General features: G+C 41.0%; 1 protein-coding gene across 2 annotated transcripts; it reads left to right on the top strand.

Moving 5' to 3' along the window:
* Positions 1-1,416: 1,416 nt before the first annotated feature.
* LOC133890519 (protein CHROMATIN REMODELING 4-like) lies at positions 1,417-17,269 on the top strand. Of its 2 annotated transcripts, none has more exons than XM_062330913.1 (11): positions 1,417-1,797; positions 3,078-3,323; positions 5,588-5,689; positions 5,784-6,461; positions 7,264-7,314; positions 7,491-10,199; positions 10,462-10,616; positions 11,378-11,492; positions 13,857-13,924; positions 14,042-14,651; positions 14,945-17,269. In XM_062330913.1, the coding sequence occupies exons 2-11, from the start codon at positions 3,105-3,107 to the stop codon at positions 16,979-16,981; spliced, it is 6,744 nt and encodes a 2,247-aa protein (XP_062186897.1). In that variant the 5' UTR covers positions 1,417-1,797; positions 3,078-3,104; the 3' UTR covers positions 16,982-17,269. The 2 variants fall into 2 exon arrangements, with proteins under 2 accessions (XP_062186897.1, XP_062186898.1); XM_062330914.1 differs by lacking the exon at positions 1,417-1,797 and adding an exon at positions 1,884-2,989.
* Positions 17,270-18,852: the final 1,583 nt, after the last annotated feature.

The raw sequence follows: 18,852 nt of genomic DNA, 5'->3' as shown, positions 1-18,852 counted from the left end.
TATTTTTGAGTCTTTTAAAAATCAATTTGAATTTTTTTAATCCAAATTCGATTACCAATCGTATTATGAAACCGAGCTACACCGGTATGGTCATTTACCGCGCATTTCGAACTGTAACCGATGCATTTTTGAATCCTGGCTTTGTCGGGATCGGCAGGCACCACGTCAGCTAGCCTTGGCTGTACAGTAGGATTGACCTAACCTTTTTCGATAATAATTTGTCAAATTGACGTTGTAAATCTTGGTGTGTGTTTTTTCCCTTCATTATTCGTATCTCTACTCTAAACATTTTTAAAAATATAAATATACCATCATCATCTAAGTAACACTCTAACCGGCTATCCTTCGCCACGATTCCAAATTATCTATAATTGGATTAGCATAACCATTCTCTCATCTTTCTCTATTTTTTATAATTTTTGTAATCTCTGCGGTCGCTGAAATCTTGGCTGTACAGTAGGAGTACATAATTTAAAAAAAAATGTTAGAATAGAGTTGGACTAAAGCGCCAGCCAACAACAATAACTAATTACCATGAGGTCTTAGAGTATATAGCGTAAAAGATGGTACATGAAGCCATTAATTTGATGAATAGGTACCATAGTACCCGTGCAGTTGCAACCATAAAGTGTCACTTAAGTGTGTACCGTGTGGACCACTATGCATCATTATACATTCCATGCTAGCTATTGCAATTTCTCCCCCATCACTATATTGGTGTTAGCTATTATACGATCATCATCTTCTAATAGCCATAGTTATTGACCCCCTCTCTAGTATGATGCCCTCCTTCAATATTTTTCTCCAAGGTGATTTACTCAAATATTTTATTATTCAATTGTAGTGTTGTTCCGGCATATCAACTTTGATGCTGTTCAAATATTTTAGACCATGTTGTTAACTTCATTGGAGCTTTCAATGATTCAGGAGATTGCGACTCTATATTTGATTGTAGATTTTTGACAGAAGTTCATGCCAACAAATTACAAGTAGCCCAGTACCTTCCCTTCATTGTTTTTCTAGGCTTTTGCTTGGCACTAGGATGGTTTTAATTTCCTCTGATGTTACATTTGGCCGACCAAAAATTAGAACAGCTATTTTAAACATTAAAAATTTTATTGGCTAAATTTTTCGAGACACAAGTAAATTTTGATGTCGAATCAAATAGAAACCAAATTTTATAAACGTGACTAAATTCTAACTGCCTTGTGCCAGACCCAAACAGCCCCTCAACTTCTTTTTTTTTCGCCGAACCTTCGACCTTCTGCAAACCTATAAAATCTCGGAGGAATTCGGCGAGGTTCCCACGCAAATGATCCGTCCGCCCAGCAATCCCGCCCCCTCCCCGCCCGCGGCCGCGCCTGGAGCGGCGGGCCGCGGCCACCCACCCACCCCGCCGTCCAGGAACGCGGCGCCCACCTCCCCGCACCCGCCCCCACGTGTCCCCGGGGGGCCCCGCCTGTCACCCACCCTCCCCGGGGTGGGCAGCAGAAAGTGACGCGTGAAGCGCTCTGCCTGCCCTCTGCGCTGAGCGCTCGCCTCTCGTCACGCGCCCCCCTCCACAACCCCCGATGCGATGGTACCCCCTGCCCCTCGATAGCCGCGCTGCTCTCCTGCCCCCGTTCCCCATTTGCGTCCTCGCCCACCTCACTGCCCTAGCCGCCCCGTCGTCCCCTATTCCCCCCGACGCCGCCGCCGCCGCCGCCTCTGCGCCGCCCGGCGGCTTTGGAGGGCGCTCCGCGCGCGCGATCCGCCGCTGCCTTGGTGGATTCGGCTTCGATTCGGCGACACGGGGAGGTGAGGCGGATCTCTGCTGCGCGGTTTTTGGGCGGGTTTTGTTCGTGATTTCGTTGTAGAGTGGTTTTACCGGTGGATGGAGTTGGGGGTGGGGGGGGGGGGCGGTTACGGCGGAGATTCAGATTTGGGCGTCGGTGTGGGAGGCGAATGTATGCTGTTTGAGCATGCGAAGTTAGTTACCGGCCGTGAGCTTGTGTAAGAGACGGTAGTGCTTTTGTGAGGCCTGGTGTTTCTGCTTGCATGATCCGATTGGAAGTTAGTCCTCTAGTTGTCTGTCTGGGTGCAGAGTGGCTAGTTCATTGATTTGTTCAGTTTCTGCACTAGGGTCTACAGGCAGTGAATGCCAAAATTAGGGAGATTCAGTGCGGGAGCTGAACCATGGGGGTGTCTGGACTGAAAGTAGCATCTGGTAGTGGAACTGTGATGCCTGTGTTTGTCATGATCTGGTTCTCGTGCTAGTTCTGTGCTGTGCTAGGTTATGGTTATGGCAGATTTATCATGTGAGTTTAAAGGCAGCGAAACATGGAAAGTTTGTGGTGACTTTGGAAATGGTGTATCAAAGAGACGAGTAATGCCGGCTAGCTGTGTATTAATGAGTATAGAGGAATGACTTATGCTGCTTTCCTTATGGGGATTTCGCTATTTATTGCATTCTGCCTTTATATGTAAAATTATAATTTGAGTATCAATGTGATATTAACAAATTTACAAGGGGCAGACAGCAAGTTCTGGTTAGCCTTGTTTTCTGTTGTTTAGCTTGTTTTTTCATGATAAAAGAATGGTTTGCTTTGTTCATTTTATTTACATTCTGATTTCTGGTTTGCTATTTGTGCAATTGCATTCCATAACAATATAGTACAAATAAAAAGGACGCCTTCAATGGAACCAATAGCCCCAGGGTGCTATCAATGGTGTGTTGCAATATATATTTCAATAATTGTTTATTCGAGATCGTGTACCCACTATAACGGATAGTTACATTCATTTTCACTAGAACTGTTCATTAACTAATGCTTCATTTTGACATGAGGAAATCATACAATTTCTCAGTAAAATCATATACCTCAAATGCCCATTGTTCTAATACATCAGCACTCTGGAGTGTTCTTATGCTTGATTGAGCTTTGTTTGATCTCACTTGTGGTTTCGCTGGTACTGTGATGGCATATGTATTAGATAACAGTCGACAAAGGTTAGCTTATTCAATTATGGCCTTATGGTGGTCTATTTTGAGTTAGGCTACTGATGAAGAAATGCATTCTTCCTTGTGCTGACTGCAGTATGCCTGTAATGCAAGTGCTCTGACGATGAAGGAGAGTAGTTCTTTATGTGATAGTGCAGCAGATGGAAATTGGGTTTTGAAATACAAAAGGAAAAGGAGCAAGTTGAAAGTCAGCCCATCTAATGAGAATGAGACTACCTCACCAACATCAGATTCCCCCATGAACTATGGTTCCACCAAAAAGAAGTTAAAGCATGATACTAACATTTCTCCATCAGCCAAGAAGATAAGAGGGCACGATGGGGTACATTTCTCATCCAGGGCCTTACTGTTTTAAGTTTACCAGTTAGCCTTTCATGTAGATGTTGTTTGTGATTTACTATCTTATGATGTGCCTCCATGTGAATACAAGCAGAAGGATAAAACAATGATTTAATAATGTGGTCATTATACTAAAGACGTTTTTCATTGATCACACATACTTTAGTTTGGTGAAACATTTGCTTTTAGAGTTCAGGATTTTTTTTTTCAAACAATTAAGCAAGCCAAGTGAAATTTTTGAGTAAAATGCATTACAATTACATGAACTTGCGAGGTGGGTGTAACTAGGTCCAGCAACTTGAGAACTAGAGATTTATGTCCACAAACTTGCAAAACCGTGTGGGTTAGGTTCAAATGTGGTTTTACTAAGGTGAGTTGGCATCTCTGTAGGTGATTAGCTTTGATGTGGTGCTGAAATGCAAAATTATTTACTGACCTGGCCAGTAATTCCACATCGTCACATTCACACATAAGTGGTAGCTAATCGATTTGTACAAAGTACACAAGTTAGGGAGACTATCTCAGGCGATCGAAAATTCCAAAACTTACAGTCGATGCTTCCTGATCGTTCGATTCAAATCCAACGGATCATATCCTTTCTTCAACCTCCGGTCAGCCCTATGTGCTCTCTCTCTCTCTCTCTCTCTCTCTCTCTCCCTCTCCGGATAGATTTGCCGACAAGCCCTGCCCGCCTCCATCGTCTCTAGCGGCATCCCCATCACTAGATCTGCTGTTGCCACCCTTGCTGTGCTAACTAATCGGTTTTCACTGCCCCCGTCACCAAACCCGCCCACCACTCACCTGCCACCCGCTGTCGTCTCCTCACGGCATCGCCATGCTGCCGCCCACCGCCCTAGCCTCCCTCTAACCTCAGGGGTCGCCGGTGGACCCTGGAAACCCTGAACCCTAACCCCTCTCCCCTAATCTCGCTGTCGCTCACTGTCGATTGAAGAACTATATTCCAATCCTGAAATCTAGGAGGTGCGCACAAGTTATCAAACACCACAAAATCCATCACAGATTTAGTAATTAAGGATCCATTCATTAACCAAGAAAGAAGCGTGCATTCTGTCCTAGTCGATTCTTAGCTTCATGAAATCATAGACCAGTATGTTGTGCACCACCTCTGAGAGTTCCACCCAAGCGCCAACTAGATGCACAGTTGGAAATCAAGCATGACAAGGAGGATGATTCGGGAAAATAAACTAAAAGATTGGTGTGAAACACGATGACTAGTTGTCACACAATGCGAAGGGATGCCTCCTTGAGTTCCTTGGGAATGATCTTGAGCTTTTCCATGATGACTACCTTCGTGATGACTTCGATGGTGTTGGAGTGACTCATCCTTGCCGCTGAGGTACATTGAGTACGTACTTCATTATTGTCTGTGCATTGCTCGGGGTCGAACCTGGCCGATTTGGCTACAAGTTATTTTATTGTTTATGAAAATAGCAGGCAACAGTATGTTGTGAGCTATGTCTGCGCGTGAGGCAAGGAGGGGGAGAGAGAGGAAATGCCGACTTGGCTCAGTAAAACCATTTTGGATCTAACTTGCATGATTTTGCAAGTTTGTGGACACAAATGTCTAGTTTTCAATTTTTGGACCTAGTTGCCACCCACTTCATAAGTTCATGTACATGTGATGCATTTTACTCGATTTTCATAAATAAGAGCTTACATGTTTTTTTTTTAAAAAAAACCTCGACCCAAGGGGAGAGACATCCCTAAAGAATTGCATTTAAGGTCGAGAAAAGGCCTTGAAAGCTGGCTACAACCCGCATGCTATCGCTAAGTGACCGCGCCATGACCACGGGGAACACATAGCGAGGGGCCTTTTTTGGCGAGAACCAGGGTTCGAGCCCTGGTTGGTAGCCTCACACCTGGAGGTCTTACCACCGTGCTATTCACACGATCTCTACATGTTTTATTAACATGTGAACCTTCTCACATATGCCATTTGATTGAAGATACATGCCTGCACCTATACTAGAATCACGCGTCTTAGTACATTGTCATACATGCTTATGGGGACAATTTTTTGGCAACTGCAACTGGAAAAATATATTCATTTATTGATACTGAATTTCAGCTGCAATCACATCTTTCTCCAACTATCAACATTCAATATAATAATTACAATATTGTTGCAATTCAAGGTTTATACACTTCCTTTTTTTCATTATTTTGTATGTGACCTCTGTTATGCCTTTTCAAGTATGCTTATATGCATTACTTTTGTTCCTTCAGTATTTCTATGAGTGTGTAGAATGTGATCTTGGTGGAAATTTGCTGTGTTGTGATAGCTGTCCACGAACATACCACTTGGAATGCCTCAATCCTCCTCTTAAGGTTTGAATCACTTACTGTTGTTGATTTGAAAGTTATTTATTTTCAGTATAATGATCAGTTTTAATCTCTTTGCATTATACCATTTCCAATCTAGCGTGCACCGCCTGGGAAGTGGCAATGTCCAAGATGCCGTTCAAAAACAGGCAGCTTGAAGTTATTAGGTAATGCAGATGCTAACACTTCTAAACATGAAAGAACAAAGAGGATGTACACAAGCACTACATCAAATAGTCCACCTTCCCATACGAAAGTCTCTTTTAAGCCCCGGAGCTCCACACAAGACAAAAGTGGATCAAATGAACAAGGAAAACAGTCATGTGATGGTGCATTGAAAAGGGGTGACCTCAGTATAAAGAATAACGAAGTTGAGAAAAAGAAGCCACTGATATTACATCTGAAGAAGCGCTCAACCAAGGAATTATCGGCGAATGCTAAGCCCTTGAAGTCAGAAGTTGGAGAACCTTCAGAAGAGAAACTTGATAAACATGGAAGTGCTTTGAAACTGAAGAAACATCCAAGCCCCATGGACTTGTCCCCAAATAGATCTAAAAGCAGGAGGCAAAATAGGCACAGAGACAGTAAAAGATCTGTTGCAAAAAAGGTCAAATATTCAACATCAGATGATGACAGCGTTTCCTCAACGGAACCATCAACTTCTCTTGATAACAGTGAATCACCACCAAAAAGAAAACCGTTGGATGGAAGAACACCTACATCTAGTACCAAAAAAGGGAAAAAGAAAGTGAAATTTGTTGATAGAAAGCACTCTGAGGTATTCAAATGAATATTTTGTTAGGTTCTAATTTTCAACAAGCAAATATAATTTCTATGTCCTTTTCCTGGAAATGCTCCTGAGTGATTTTTTCTGCATTGGTGCAATTTGCTGAACAGACTAGTATGCTGTTTATTCATGATATAATTTTTTCTTGTTCTGCCAACATTTACTATATGTACTACATTTTTATTTTCTTCTGATTCTTTTGTTAGAATTGACACCTTTCCTGCTGTGATTCACTTGTGCCCTTTTGTTTTTATTATAACCCTTATTTTATAATAAATTGAATAAGTTAGGACACAGACTAAAAATTTTGACCGCCAACTAGCAATTCTTATTATAATGTATCGTATAATGCTTTTTGATCTCACCTTGAAAATCTATGGACTTAGCTGTAATCGCTTCATTAAGTTCGGTTTGCCTCTTATTGTCATCCTGTCTATTTTGACAGAGGTGCTGATGTTTTTGTAATTATTAGCATGCAACCAAAATGAAATGGTTGCTTTTGTACTTCCTGAACATAAAGCTGGCTTCATAACTTTTTTTTTTGTCATCTAATATAAATTTGGTCCATGGCAGCATTTTTTATACTTGTTTTTGGCAGCTAGTTTGCTAGCATGATCAGCCTTCCCTACTTTCGTAATGTCTGTTTGTGTGTTAAGATTTGTCATTCGTGCAAGTTCTATTGCAAGATGAACACCTTATTTGATGCATGCACTCTTATCCAATGCTCTAGCACAGTAACTTTGTAGCACACCTATGCTCAGAGTGCCTTTCATATACCTGAAAAATTGTGCAGGAGATGGGGGTGGTAGGAGACAAAATAATGACTCCTCACGAGGATCAGCAGGTTGGTTATGGCAGTTATCTACTATTGCAGATATCAATGTGTACTAGTTGCACTACTATATCTATATACATTGCATTTTTGTCTTGTCTTTGCTTTGTCCCATTATATTGTCTTGTCTTTGCTTTGTCCCATTATCTGTGTCATTTGATTATCAAAATACATTGCTCTTTGTTTAGGTAGATCGCATCCTAGGCTGTCGGCTACAGATGAACCAAACCAACCCACTGTCCCATCCTTCATCAGAGCAGTTTGAATCAGCTAATTCGCAGCTCGATGAAATGGCCCCTCCTTGTTATTCCACTGGACCAGAAACTAGCCATGACATTTCACATAAATTTCATGATGGAACACAATCTTCTAGTAATGGTACAGTGGAGGATGTATGTGCCGATGCCTCAGCAAATCAAGGTGGTAAAGATCATTTGGATAATTTAGAAATGCAAAAGGAGAGAAACGGTAAATCCTGTGAAAGTAAGGAGTCACTGAAGCAAGAACGAGTCAAAAAGACGGTATCAGTATGTTCTGGTGATCAAACCATCATAATAAAAGACGATGGAGTACCAGGAGAAAATGTTACAGCTTCAATAAATGCTGAAGATGAGACATCTGATATGCCAGCAAAAAAGGATGATAAAAAACTTCCAGTTTCCAGAGCTGATGCAATAGTCCTAACCAAACAAAATCATACAGCTGAAAGTAAATTGCATGGAAAAATAGAAGAAATAGCAGGAAAGGACAACAATGGTATTGGGTATGAGTTTTTGGTCAAGTGGGTTGGCAAATCAAGCATCCATAACAGCTGGGTTTCTGAATCTGAACTAAAAATATTAGCAAAAAGAAAACTAGAAAATTACAAAGCAAAGTACGGAACGAGTTTGATAAACATTTGTAAGGAACAGTGGTGCCAGCCACAAAGAGTTATTGCTCTTCGTGCTTCCTTAGATGAAGTAGAAGAGGCTTTGATCAAATGGTGTGGTCTTCCTTATGATGAATGCACTTGGGAAAGATTAGATGAACCTACTGTGATGAAATATACCCATTTGGTCACTCAGTTCAAAGAATTTGAATGCCAGGCTTTGGATAAGGATATGGCAGATGATTATGCAAATCCAAGGAACCGCCAAGAGCTTAATGTGTTGGTTGATCAACCAAAAGAACTTCAGGGAGGCATGCTCTTCCCTCATCAACTGGAAGCATTAAACTGGCTACGTAAATGTTGGTACAAGTCAAAAAATGTTATCCTTGCTGATGAGATGGGTCTTGGAAAGACGGTGTCGGCTTGTGCTTTTCTATCATCCTTATGTTGTGAATTCAAGATTAATTTGCCATGTATTGTCTTGGTTCCTCTTTCTACTATGCCCAATTGGATGGCTGAATTTGCATCTTGGGCTCCTCATTTAAATGTTGTGGAGTATCATGGCTCTGCACGGGCAAGATCTATCATTCGTCAATATGAGTGGCATGTTGGTGATGCAAGCCAGATAGGTAAAACCAAGAAGCCGCACAAGTTCAACGTTTTGCTCACCACTTACGAAATGGTACTTGTTGATGCTGCATATCTTCGTTCTGTCTCATGGGAAGTTCTTATAGTTGATGAGGGACATCGTCTGAAGAATTCTAGCAGCAAACTCTTTAGTTTGCTTAATTCATTATCATTTCAGCACAGGGTTTTGTTGACTGGAACTCCCTTACAGAATAACATTGGTGAAATGTATAACTTACTGAACTTCTTACAGCCTGCTTCTTTCCCTTCTCTATCTTCATTTGAGGAGAAGTTTAATGACCTTACAACGGCAGAAAAAGTAGAGGAGTTGAAAAAACTTGTAGCTCCACATATGCTTCGTAGGTTGAAAAAAGATGCAATGCAAAATATCCCCCCGAAGACCGAGCGAATGGTACCTGTTGAATTGACATCAATCCAGGCTGAATACTACCGTGCTATGCTTACAAAGAACTACCAAGTACTGCGCAACATTGGAAAAGGTGGTGCTCATCAGTCATTGCTGAACATTGTAATGCAGCTTCGGAAAGTTTGCAACCATCCATATCTTATTTCTGGAACTGAACCTGAATCTGGCTCACCAGAGTTTCTGCATGAAATGCGTATAAAGGCCTCAGCAAAATTAACTTTGTTGCACTCTATGCTTAAAATTTTACACAAGGATGGTCATCGTGTCCTTATTTTTTCTCAGATGACGAAACTTCTTGACATCCTTGAAGATTATCTGACTTTAGAGTTTGGTCCAAAGACATTTGAAAGAGTTGATGGTTCGGTATCTGTGGCAGAGCGCCAGGCAGCTATTGCTCGTTTTAATCAGGATAAAACACGTTTTGTTTTCTTGCTTTCTACACGATCATGTGGTCTCGGGATTAATCTGGCAACGGCAGATACTGTTATCATATATGATTCAGATTTCAACCCGCATGCTGATATACAGGCAATGAATAGGGCACACAGAATTGGACAATCAAAAAGACTTCTAGTTTACAGGCTTGTAGTGCGTGCTAGTGTTGAAGAGCGTATCTTGCAACTTGCCAAGAAGAAATTGATGCTTGATCAACTTTTTGTTAACAAATCCGAATCACAGAAAGAAGTGGAAGATATCATTCGTTGGGGAACAGAGGAACTCTTCAGGAATAGCGATCATGCGAATGGTGAAGATAGCAATGAAGCTTCTGGTGCTATAGCTGATGTTGATTTCAAGCATAGAAGAAGAACCGGTGGCCTAGGTGATGTTTACGAGGACAAATGTGTTGGTAGTTCTACCAAATTTGTTTGGGATGAAAATGCTATCATGAAGCTGCTTGATAGATCGAACCTACCATCAACAGTGGTGGAAAGCACTGATGCGGACTTGGACAACGATATGCTTGGTACTGTAAAGGTAATTGAATCTGTACAAATGGTGACTATATATGCAATTACTCTTTTTTGGTAAATTATGATATCAAGAATATGTTCTTGTCCATGTGTCAAAATTGTTGTTACTTTTCACTAGCGCCTGGCACCAAATGGAACACTGACAGTTCCATTTTCTTTTATTTGGTGGATACCACTGCTATCGTGATGTAGGTTTTACTTCATCGATAGCTTCTCTCTGGAGATCTTTATTAATTCTTTTCTCATTACTTCCCTCCCTTAAGCAGTCAATAGATTGGAATGATGAGCTGAATGATGATCCTGGTACCAACGATGATATCCCACATATTGACGATGATGGGTGCGAGCAGGCATCTGAACCAAAGCAAGGTGCTGCTACTCGTGCAGAAGAAAACGAATGGGACAAACTTTTACGTGTCAGGTACTCTGTAATACCATACCTACTCATTATCTCGTGTCTGCATTTTTTTTTTGGGGTGGGGAAGGGGGATGCCTCCTAAAGTGTAACTGAGATGCACGAAGGTGGCCTTAATTGTTTATTTTCCTTGTGAGCATATGATGTAAGCCCGTCAAGATTTGCATTGCCCAACTGTGTGGCAGGGACAAAATTCAATAGACCATTCAGGGGGTTAAGGAAGTGCAATGTGATGGGCTTACTGATGAAAAACACTTCCTTCATTTTTTTTTAAAAAAAGTATACCCTCACCCGATTGTTCTTGCTCCCCATGTTTATCTTTTCTTGTTTAGTTTACAACCTATCGAGCCAAAAAGGAAAAAAGTGAAAGAATAAATACTTCAATGATAGCATGTATGCACAATCAATGTCAGCTTATTAATTTTTATGCTCTATGCCATCACAGTGGAGTCAAACTTTTTAGGGGAAACAAATTTACATATATGGATCATTCCCCATTTGTGATAAGTGCACGATTCACTAGTTGAAATTTGCAGTTGCACAGAATAAACAGGCACTGGTGTCCGTATGGGCATTGAAACCTCACTAGAACCTTGGAAAAATTTCACAACCAGAAATTATCTACTTAAATATTTTTAGGTGAGACAACAAAAGGTCAAGGTTTCTCTAGTAATTACGATTATGTGTCCGCTTGCTTAGTGTGCTCTCTTTCTCTCGCATTTTGACCATGACGATTGATTATAAATGCAAAATTAATGTTATTTCAGATGGGAACAATATCAAATTGAAGAGGAGGCATCTCTTGGTCGAGGCAAACGTTTAAGGAAGGCCGTTTCTTACAGGGAAACATTCGCAACACTTCCTAGTGAAGCTTTAAGTGAGGTACTTTTGTGCTGAACTTACCTTGTGCATATTTCTACTCTTTTCATCAGGAAACAATGATGATTGCTTTACCGCTTTTTTACTACTGCATGCTAACTATATCTGACTGGTAAAAATCTCATTGGTCTGTCCTAGCTAGTGATACTCCGTTATCAAATACTTGACACTTCTGACCAGAAACATATTTGTGCTAAAATGTGACAAAAATATCCTTCAATAATATCACAAGTGCAAACGCTTGGGCATCTCTCTGGTTACAAAGTGAAGTCATTTCAGCAATTTGGATTTTTCTGTAAATTATGTGTCGCCATACTATTTTGACGCACGTCTGACTCCTTTCTTTGTATTATACCCTTGCTGAATTACTTCATATGGTTTGTATTGCAGTTAATGTTTGTATGATGAATGGGAATGTGTGAGAATTCATTTTATTTTAGAGAAAGCACTAGTATGTTTGGATATTGGGGGTTATGGCACCATGGCCATTTCATTGACACCTTAGTTATTCTGCATAAAGTTGAAATGTTATGTGCAATCCGTAATCAATAGTTGGTTGTATAGGAAAGTATGCCTAGGCCCTAGGAAATGTTCTGGTTCAGTTCCTCTAAAGGATCTTTTGGCTCCAAAATCTAGGCAAAATATTATTTTAATTTCTTGCGGTGGGGAGGAGTTGAATATTATACCTAGTTACCTACTCGCCTTGTTACTATGAAGTCTAAAGGGCAGCAGTTTTCTACTAAAATACCTCTCCACTCACGCGCAAGGGACGGAAACCAACTGGACCAGTCTACATTTTGTCAGGATGGTTCTAAGCTACATATGAACCTTGATACTAGTGTTTGTGTATCTAGTTTAAATTATTTAAAAAGTTTTCACCCAATGTTCGGACCATTTTATCACCAGCCAGAACTCGAAGTGGTGAACTGATGATTTAGTCGCTGGTCCAGTTCTAATAACTATGCCAATTATTTGAGGATGGAAGGAATAGATCTTTGCATTTTAGCTACCACAATTCATTGTTTGTGGCATATCAATTACATTCCTATGGACATTGAGTTTTGCAAAAAGTTTACTTTTATATATGCACGCATAACAATCTGTATCTGAGCTTCAAAACACTTTCTCAATTCCTCATCTCCATTGCCCCTGTCCATTAGCTCTCAACCATGCCCCTCTATCCTCAGAGTTTCTTTCAGCTATCGCTGAGGCAGATCTAGGTGGTAGTGGGGAGCGTGATATGGTACATCTGTTCATTCAATAATGTTTCCCATGCCAAGTCACAAGATGTATCACTAGGATTTCCCAGAGCAAGTTTAGCTTGTGGCTTGTTTGCCGTGAAATTGTGAGTCCGTCAAAGCATATTCTCTAGCTTCTTATGCATTTGGGCTGATTTCGTTGCTTTTTCTCAAAGCAGTTCACAAATTTTAATTTAGTTTCTTTGTGATTCCTTCTCACGTTTTATGTTCTTCCTGGTATGGTATATAAAAACAATGTGAATTTCCGGTTTCGGAACTCCACGGGACTGTGTGTTTGGTAGGATATGCTGTGCAAAAATAAGGAGCTTTATTGTCTCAGGCATGCTCGGTTTAATGACAGGTCATTATTTACAAAAAGTTATGTCCATGCTTGCATACCATATTACATCTGTAAGCATGATCATAGGGAAGAATTAACCATGAAACAAGGCTTATGAGGATCTAATGCATTCTTTTCTACTCATGCTTATTTGTGAACTCAACAAGATACACTTATTTGTTTGATTCTAGTGATAAAGTGGAAGAACAGTCTCAATAGTTTACTTCAGATCATACAAACTTACTGTATTGAAGAATCAAATAGATGAAGGAACCAGCGACATGTGCTTTGTGGTTCCTGGAATGGTGTTTACCTTTATCAACAATTTTGGACATTTATAATTTCTAAGGGATGCCATAGAAATGCATCTTTCACGAATGGATGACTTTCTGTGAATGTATGTATACGGTTTCACAAACTTCCACTGTTTAAACGAAAAGATGTCTAACCAAAAATATCTGTTAAGTATTTAAGATCTGGTGATTAATATTCTATTTTAGTCGAATCCAATGGCTGTAATTTTGGAGGTGATGTGGCACAGCTTGGATGCTGCATTAGGAGTCAACTTTAGTGTAAGAAAGGATTTTGCTTACCTGAAAGTCTACGTTTTTCCTTATAATTCACATAGATAGCACATACTTCTTAATAGTTTAATTGATCCTGAGTAATATTGCACGTTTTACAAAGGTATTTGTCTGTATTGTTACTTTTCATTTGCTACTTCCCTCCCATGATAATATTCCAACAGTTTATGCAATTGTGCATTGATTTGCTGATATTGATATACAGGACTCTGATGAGGGGGATGAACCAAAGAGAGAATATACTGCAGCTGGACTGGCCTTGAAGGAAAAATAGTATGCTCTCTTCCCCATCCTATCCCTCTCTGCCATGCTACAGGATTGGGCCTATACTCTAGCTTGCACATGTACAATTTCTATCTTCAGGCACTGATTTACATCTGGTTTTAACAGTGGAAGGCTTCGAGCTAGACAAAAGGAAAGGATTGCTCAGCGCCACACAATCAAGAGCTATGCTGATGATAAACTTGAAGAGTTCATGAAATCATATGATTCTATTGCTGATGAACATGCTCTAAATCCTTTGATAATTGTAGAAGACCCAGATTCTTCACAGCCATCTGGGGCTAAACGCTTCAGTGAATCAACTACAGAAATGAGGCAATCCTCAAAGAAATCAAAGAGATATGCTGAAATCCCTCAAGATTTTTATGCCAGGATTCCTGGGAATGCTGTTTCATCCAAGCACCACTCAAAGGCCAACGATATCTTAAATTCAGGGACTCCAAACCACCTCTTACCTGTACTTGGCCTTTGTGCTCCAAATGCTGATCAGGTGAACTCATACAAAAACTCAATTTGTGGGCCAAGCATGAAAGAGCAAAAAAGGCCTAGTGGTGATGTACCCAACAAACAGCTGTCAACTCCTGCTGCTGTGCATTCTAGAGAGCAGAGAAATGAAGCCCCATCAGCTCCTGATAAGGCCATCTTTCCTGGGGCATCTGAGGATGCTTTGCGGAGACTAAATAACATCATCCCAGATAGTTATTTCCCCTTCAATCCTGTATGTCCCTTTCTCTTTTTTGGCATTGCCACTTCTTTTGGCACCTAGTCCTCTGAATCATTCGTAGTCAGTTATTCACTTTATCATTCTTTATATGTTCCTTCAGAAGTAAAAAAGTTAAGATAGTTCACTTTGTTTGTATGCAACAAAGCCCTATTTTCAACATTTGATTTTACAGATATACTGTTACTAAAGCGAAAAAAAGTCATTCTTGAGAGTAGCATGCCATTTATTTTTATCAAGTTAAGGGCTACACTGCTGAGCAAGAGAAATAACATGGTTCTTGTGTGCAGATTCCTCCTATATCTGGGACGGGTTGTGATCCTGCTGAAAATCCTTTACCTTCCATTGCTTCATTCCAAGGGAAGTTGGGTCTTCCGAGCTTCGGTCTGGAAGACAACATTCCACTTAAGCATATGAAGTCTATACCAGATATATTTCCCAACTTGTCACTGGGCACTAATAAGGATTATGTTCGTAATTCTGTCCCAGAGTTTCCAAATAGTTCATTGTTACCCAACTTCATGGCAGATATAGCTGGTACTTCGAAGCAAAAGTCACTTATGTCTGGTCTCCTTCCAGGCCTGGGTCTTAACCCAGTGCAACCAATCCATTCAGCCATGCCTGAAAATCACAAGAAGGTTTTGGACAATATAATGATGCGTGCTCAGTATGCCAGTAGCAAATTCTTGAAGAGGTCAAAACTAGATTATTGGTCAGAAGATGAACTTGATGCTCTGTGGATCGGAGTTCGTAGGCATGGAAGGGGTAATTGGGATGCCATGCTTCGAGATCCAAAGTTGAAGTTTCTGAATAACCGAACTAGTGAAGAGCTGACCTCGAGATGGATGTTGGAGGAGCAGAAAATTATAGAGGAACCAATGTCTACAGCCACCAGATGTGACAGGTCTACATCATTTCCTGGAATATCTGATGCAATGATGTCTCGGGCACTGAATGAAAGTAACTCTTCCAAAGTGAGGATGGAGCAGCCTAAGTTACAGTCCCACTTCACTGATATTCAGTTAGGTTCCAGTGATATACTGTCCAGATTTCCTCATGTTGATGCTGCTAATTACATGAACTCAATTGAGGGTGGCGCAACACAGATGCCATGGCAGGATTTCAAGCATAGATCAACTTATGTTGGAGATCTTCCTGGCAGCACATTTGACAAACTGCAGAAACTTGATGTTGGACTGGTCCCACCCTTTATGCCAAATCCTTTTATGAATGAAAGCATTGGTTCATTGCCCATAAACCAAAAAAACAATAATTCCATTCAGCAGAGTGAAACTGGCTCAAGCTCTCGTGAGAACGTTCTTCATGGTGTTTCAGATGGGCAGATGAATTTGCTTCATGAGATGCAGCGTCGTATGATGTTAGGAAAACAACCCATTGAGATGAATCTCAACCGCACAAACCACTCAAATTCTCTGCTTGAGAATTCTAGCGACTTTGGGAGTTCAAAATCAAACAAGCTACCTCATTGGCTTCAGGAGGCTGTACGTGCTCCTCCACCTAAGCCACCTGAACGCGAGCTACCGGCAACTGTTTCAGCAATTGCTCAATCTGTGTGCCTACTTCTTGGAGAACAAAAACCGGCAATACCTCCATTCCTGATCCCAGGGCCTCGTCTCTCTCTCCCGAAGGACCCAAGGATTACTTCAAAGAAGAGGACACCCCGCAAGGTTCAGCAAGGTACCTCCCATGTAGATCATTCCAAAATCATATCTGGCCGAGGTGATCAGGACACTACTCCTTCAGTACCCCCATTCATTGAAGCTTCACCCGTCCCTCCTGCAGTTGATTGTAATGATGGTGCCCCGCCACTCAACTTGAACTCTCCATCATCATCTTCATCAAGCAGTCAGGGGCAGGATGAGTTACCTCCTGCGTTTGAAGAATCACACCAAACTGTGGAAGGTTCAGAAGCTATTGAGGCCACTTGCATGTCCAAGACGGAGGTTCCTGATTGCCGGAGAACTGGATTCTCCGCTACGGATGACAAGGCTAGTGGATCTCATAGGCTAGTGGATACTCCTGATCCCAGCCCTCAGAAAGGCAGATTGCCAGAATCAGATAATTCAGCTACGGCATTTTCTGCATCGCCAGCCGCCGATGATGCACCTGGGACAAGCAGCAGAGCAGCTGCAGGACCCGCACTATGTGATGATGAGGGCTTGAAACAGGAGAATCCACTAGACAACGAGGGAAGCACCGGGAGCCCGGAGGCTCTCGAGAGCAGGGACTCGGATGCATCACATTCAGTTTTTGCTCAAGTAGTCGATGAAGATAAAGTGGACGAAATCATCTCAGATGCGCATTAGGCTGGAGCGATTAGCTCCACATGTCTTCTTCTGCCATTTAGGGCCGGGATTTTCCCTTTCCCAGTGTTTCCAGTCTGCATGATCTTGTGTTTTGTATGCTTTAGTGCAGATAGAGTAAAATCCAAGGACTAGTACCTTTTAGCAGTAGTAGGTCGGCGCTAGTCCAGCGGGAGCAACTCTTAAAACATGTATACATGAAATGTATATTTGCTAACCTGGTGTTGGCTGTGTAGACCACTATTCATTTATTTATGCGTATATGGCTAAGCAACTATTTTGACGCTGTTACCTATTGCACTGCTCTTTGTAGTGGTCTCTCAGAACATAAAACTCTTGACGTTCCCCTGCTGTTGTATCGAGATGTATGTTTTGGAGCTGATGTGTTCATGGATCAGCCTTGCACAGTTGTGTATTGGTCGGTCTTTTCTGTCTGCAAATTATCAGTCAGGACAGAACATACTTGAAGGTTGATTCGCAAATCGGCAGTAAACCTCATTTTGTGCTTTAGAAGCTGGATTTGTTTCAGAGCTGGGCTCTGTAGCACAAGGTGTTTCATTGGTTTTTTTAAGTGCTGTCCAAATGCTTTGTAGAGCCGGTCTGGTATGGGCCTCGCTGGGCATGGCCTGACAGCCTCGGTAAGTTTAGAAACTCTATATTTTTTAATATGTAATATACTTTCTCAAGTGTCCTGTTTTATTTGTAGACATAATATATAATTTATGGCTGCATATATCATCAAATCTTACTTGTTCTCCGTTTATTTCTCTAAAGATATTTTCAAAATGTTATCATACTAGACCATGCACGCGAGTTCTTGACGTCTTGATTTATGAATGGAAATATATAATTGATTCGTTGAAGTGGGCAAGTGACTACTGGCTAGTAAGTAGAAAAAGAGAGGTGAATGATCAATGAGATTACTGAGAGTTTAAAATGATGGCTATTTATAGGCTAAGATGAGAGGTGGGTGATAGAGTTATTTAAAAAAATAAAGAAAAATTATTAAAAAATAAAAAATAATAGGGATAAATAAGTAATTCTAAAATGAGGTTTATTGATAGGTTGCCTCGTTAAAAAACTTTCTAGCAAAGGAAAAATAGAGAGTATAACCTAACTCAAAAAATTAGAAATTACATGTTCTCATCAACATTTAGATACATATTTTTGAATAAATCATCAAGCTCAGTGTTTTATGCAATGTGTTGCATCTACGTTTCAGCTTGTTCCCAGTCTTTTATTATGGTTATTATTTCCACCATCTTATTTATGAGACTTGTTCGTCTCTCTTCGATTATCGTTCCAATAATACTGAAGGCAACCTCCAAAGAAACTATAGATACGAAGACCGTTAATGTCACGTCCCAAATTCTTAATCACGCAATTAAGCATAATCATGCTTCTTAAGCATTATATTTAATTTTGCGTAATTGTAATTCAGAACGCTAATGCACTTCGTTAAAAGTCAATTAGATGAGAGAAGAAAATTCAGGAGAGAAAAGAGTTGAATTTGCAGTCAAAACAGATTCCTTTCTCTAACACGTGGGCTCCATACCTTACCCACTCCCTCTCTCAAGTGGGAAGCACCCCACCTGCCCTCTCTCTCTCCTCCTCTCACTCCCCACGTCCCCACCCGAGCTGCAGGAGCAGCAGCAGCTCCCCTCCCTCTCCCTCAAGCTCACTCTCTCCTTCTCTCTCAAAATCCGACCTCAAGAGAAGGATTTGAGGTGAGTATGTGGTACCTACGCGATCACGAGCTCATAAGCTACTCGTCCATCCAATTCATTTTCGTTTTCCCGAAGGCTTCGAGCCGATTTTGATGATTTTTGGTGATTAGGGTTGAAACGTGAAGAATACCGGAATTCTTCGTCTCC

Source organism: Phragmites australis, chromosome 14, assembly GCF_958298935.1.
Source record: "Phragmites australis chromosome 14, lpPhrAust1.1, whole genome shotgun sequence".
In the NCBI taxonomy this organism is placed as follows: Eukaryota; Viridiplantae; Streptophyta; class Magnoliopsida; order Poales; family Poaceae; genus Phragmites; species Phragmites australis.
This window is presented reverse-complemented; position numbering and strand designations above follow the sequence as displayed.

Excerpts from the sequence above, each read along its gene's own strand:
- LOC133890519 (XM_062330913.1), top strand. The coding sequence starts at position 3,105 with ATGAAGGAGAGTAGTTCTTTATGTGATAGTGCAGCAGATGGAAATTGG. Across the intron at positions 10,200-10,461 it reads ATATGCTTGGTACTGTAAAG|TCAATAGATTGGAATGATGA; the intron begins GTAATTGAATCT and ends TCCCTTAAGCAG. Across the intron at positions 13,925-14,041 it reads CTGGCCTTGAAGGAAAAATA|TGGAAGGCTTCGAGCTAGAC; the intron begins GTATGCTCTCTT and ends TGGTTTTAACAG.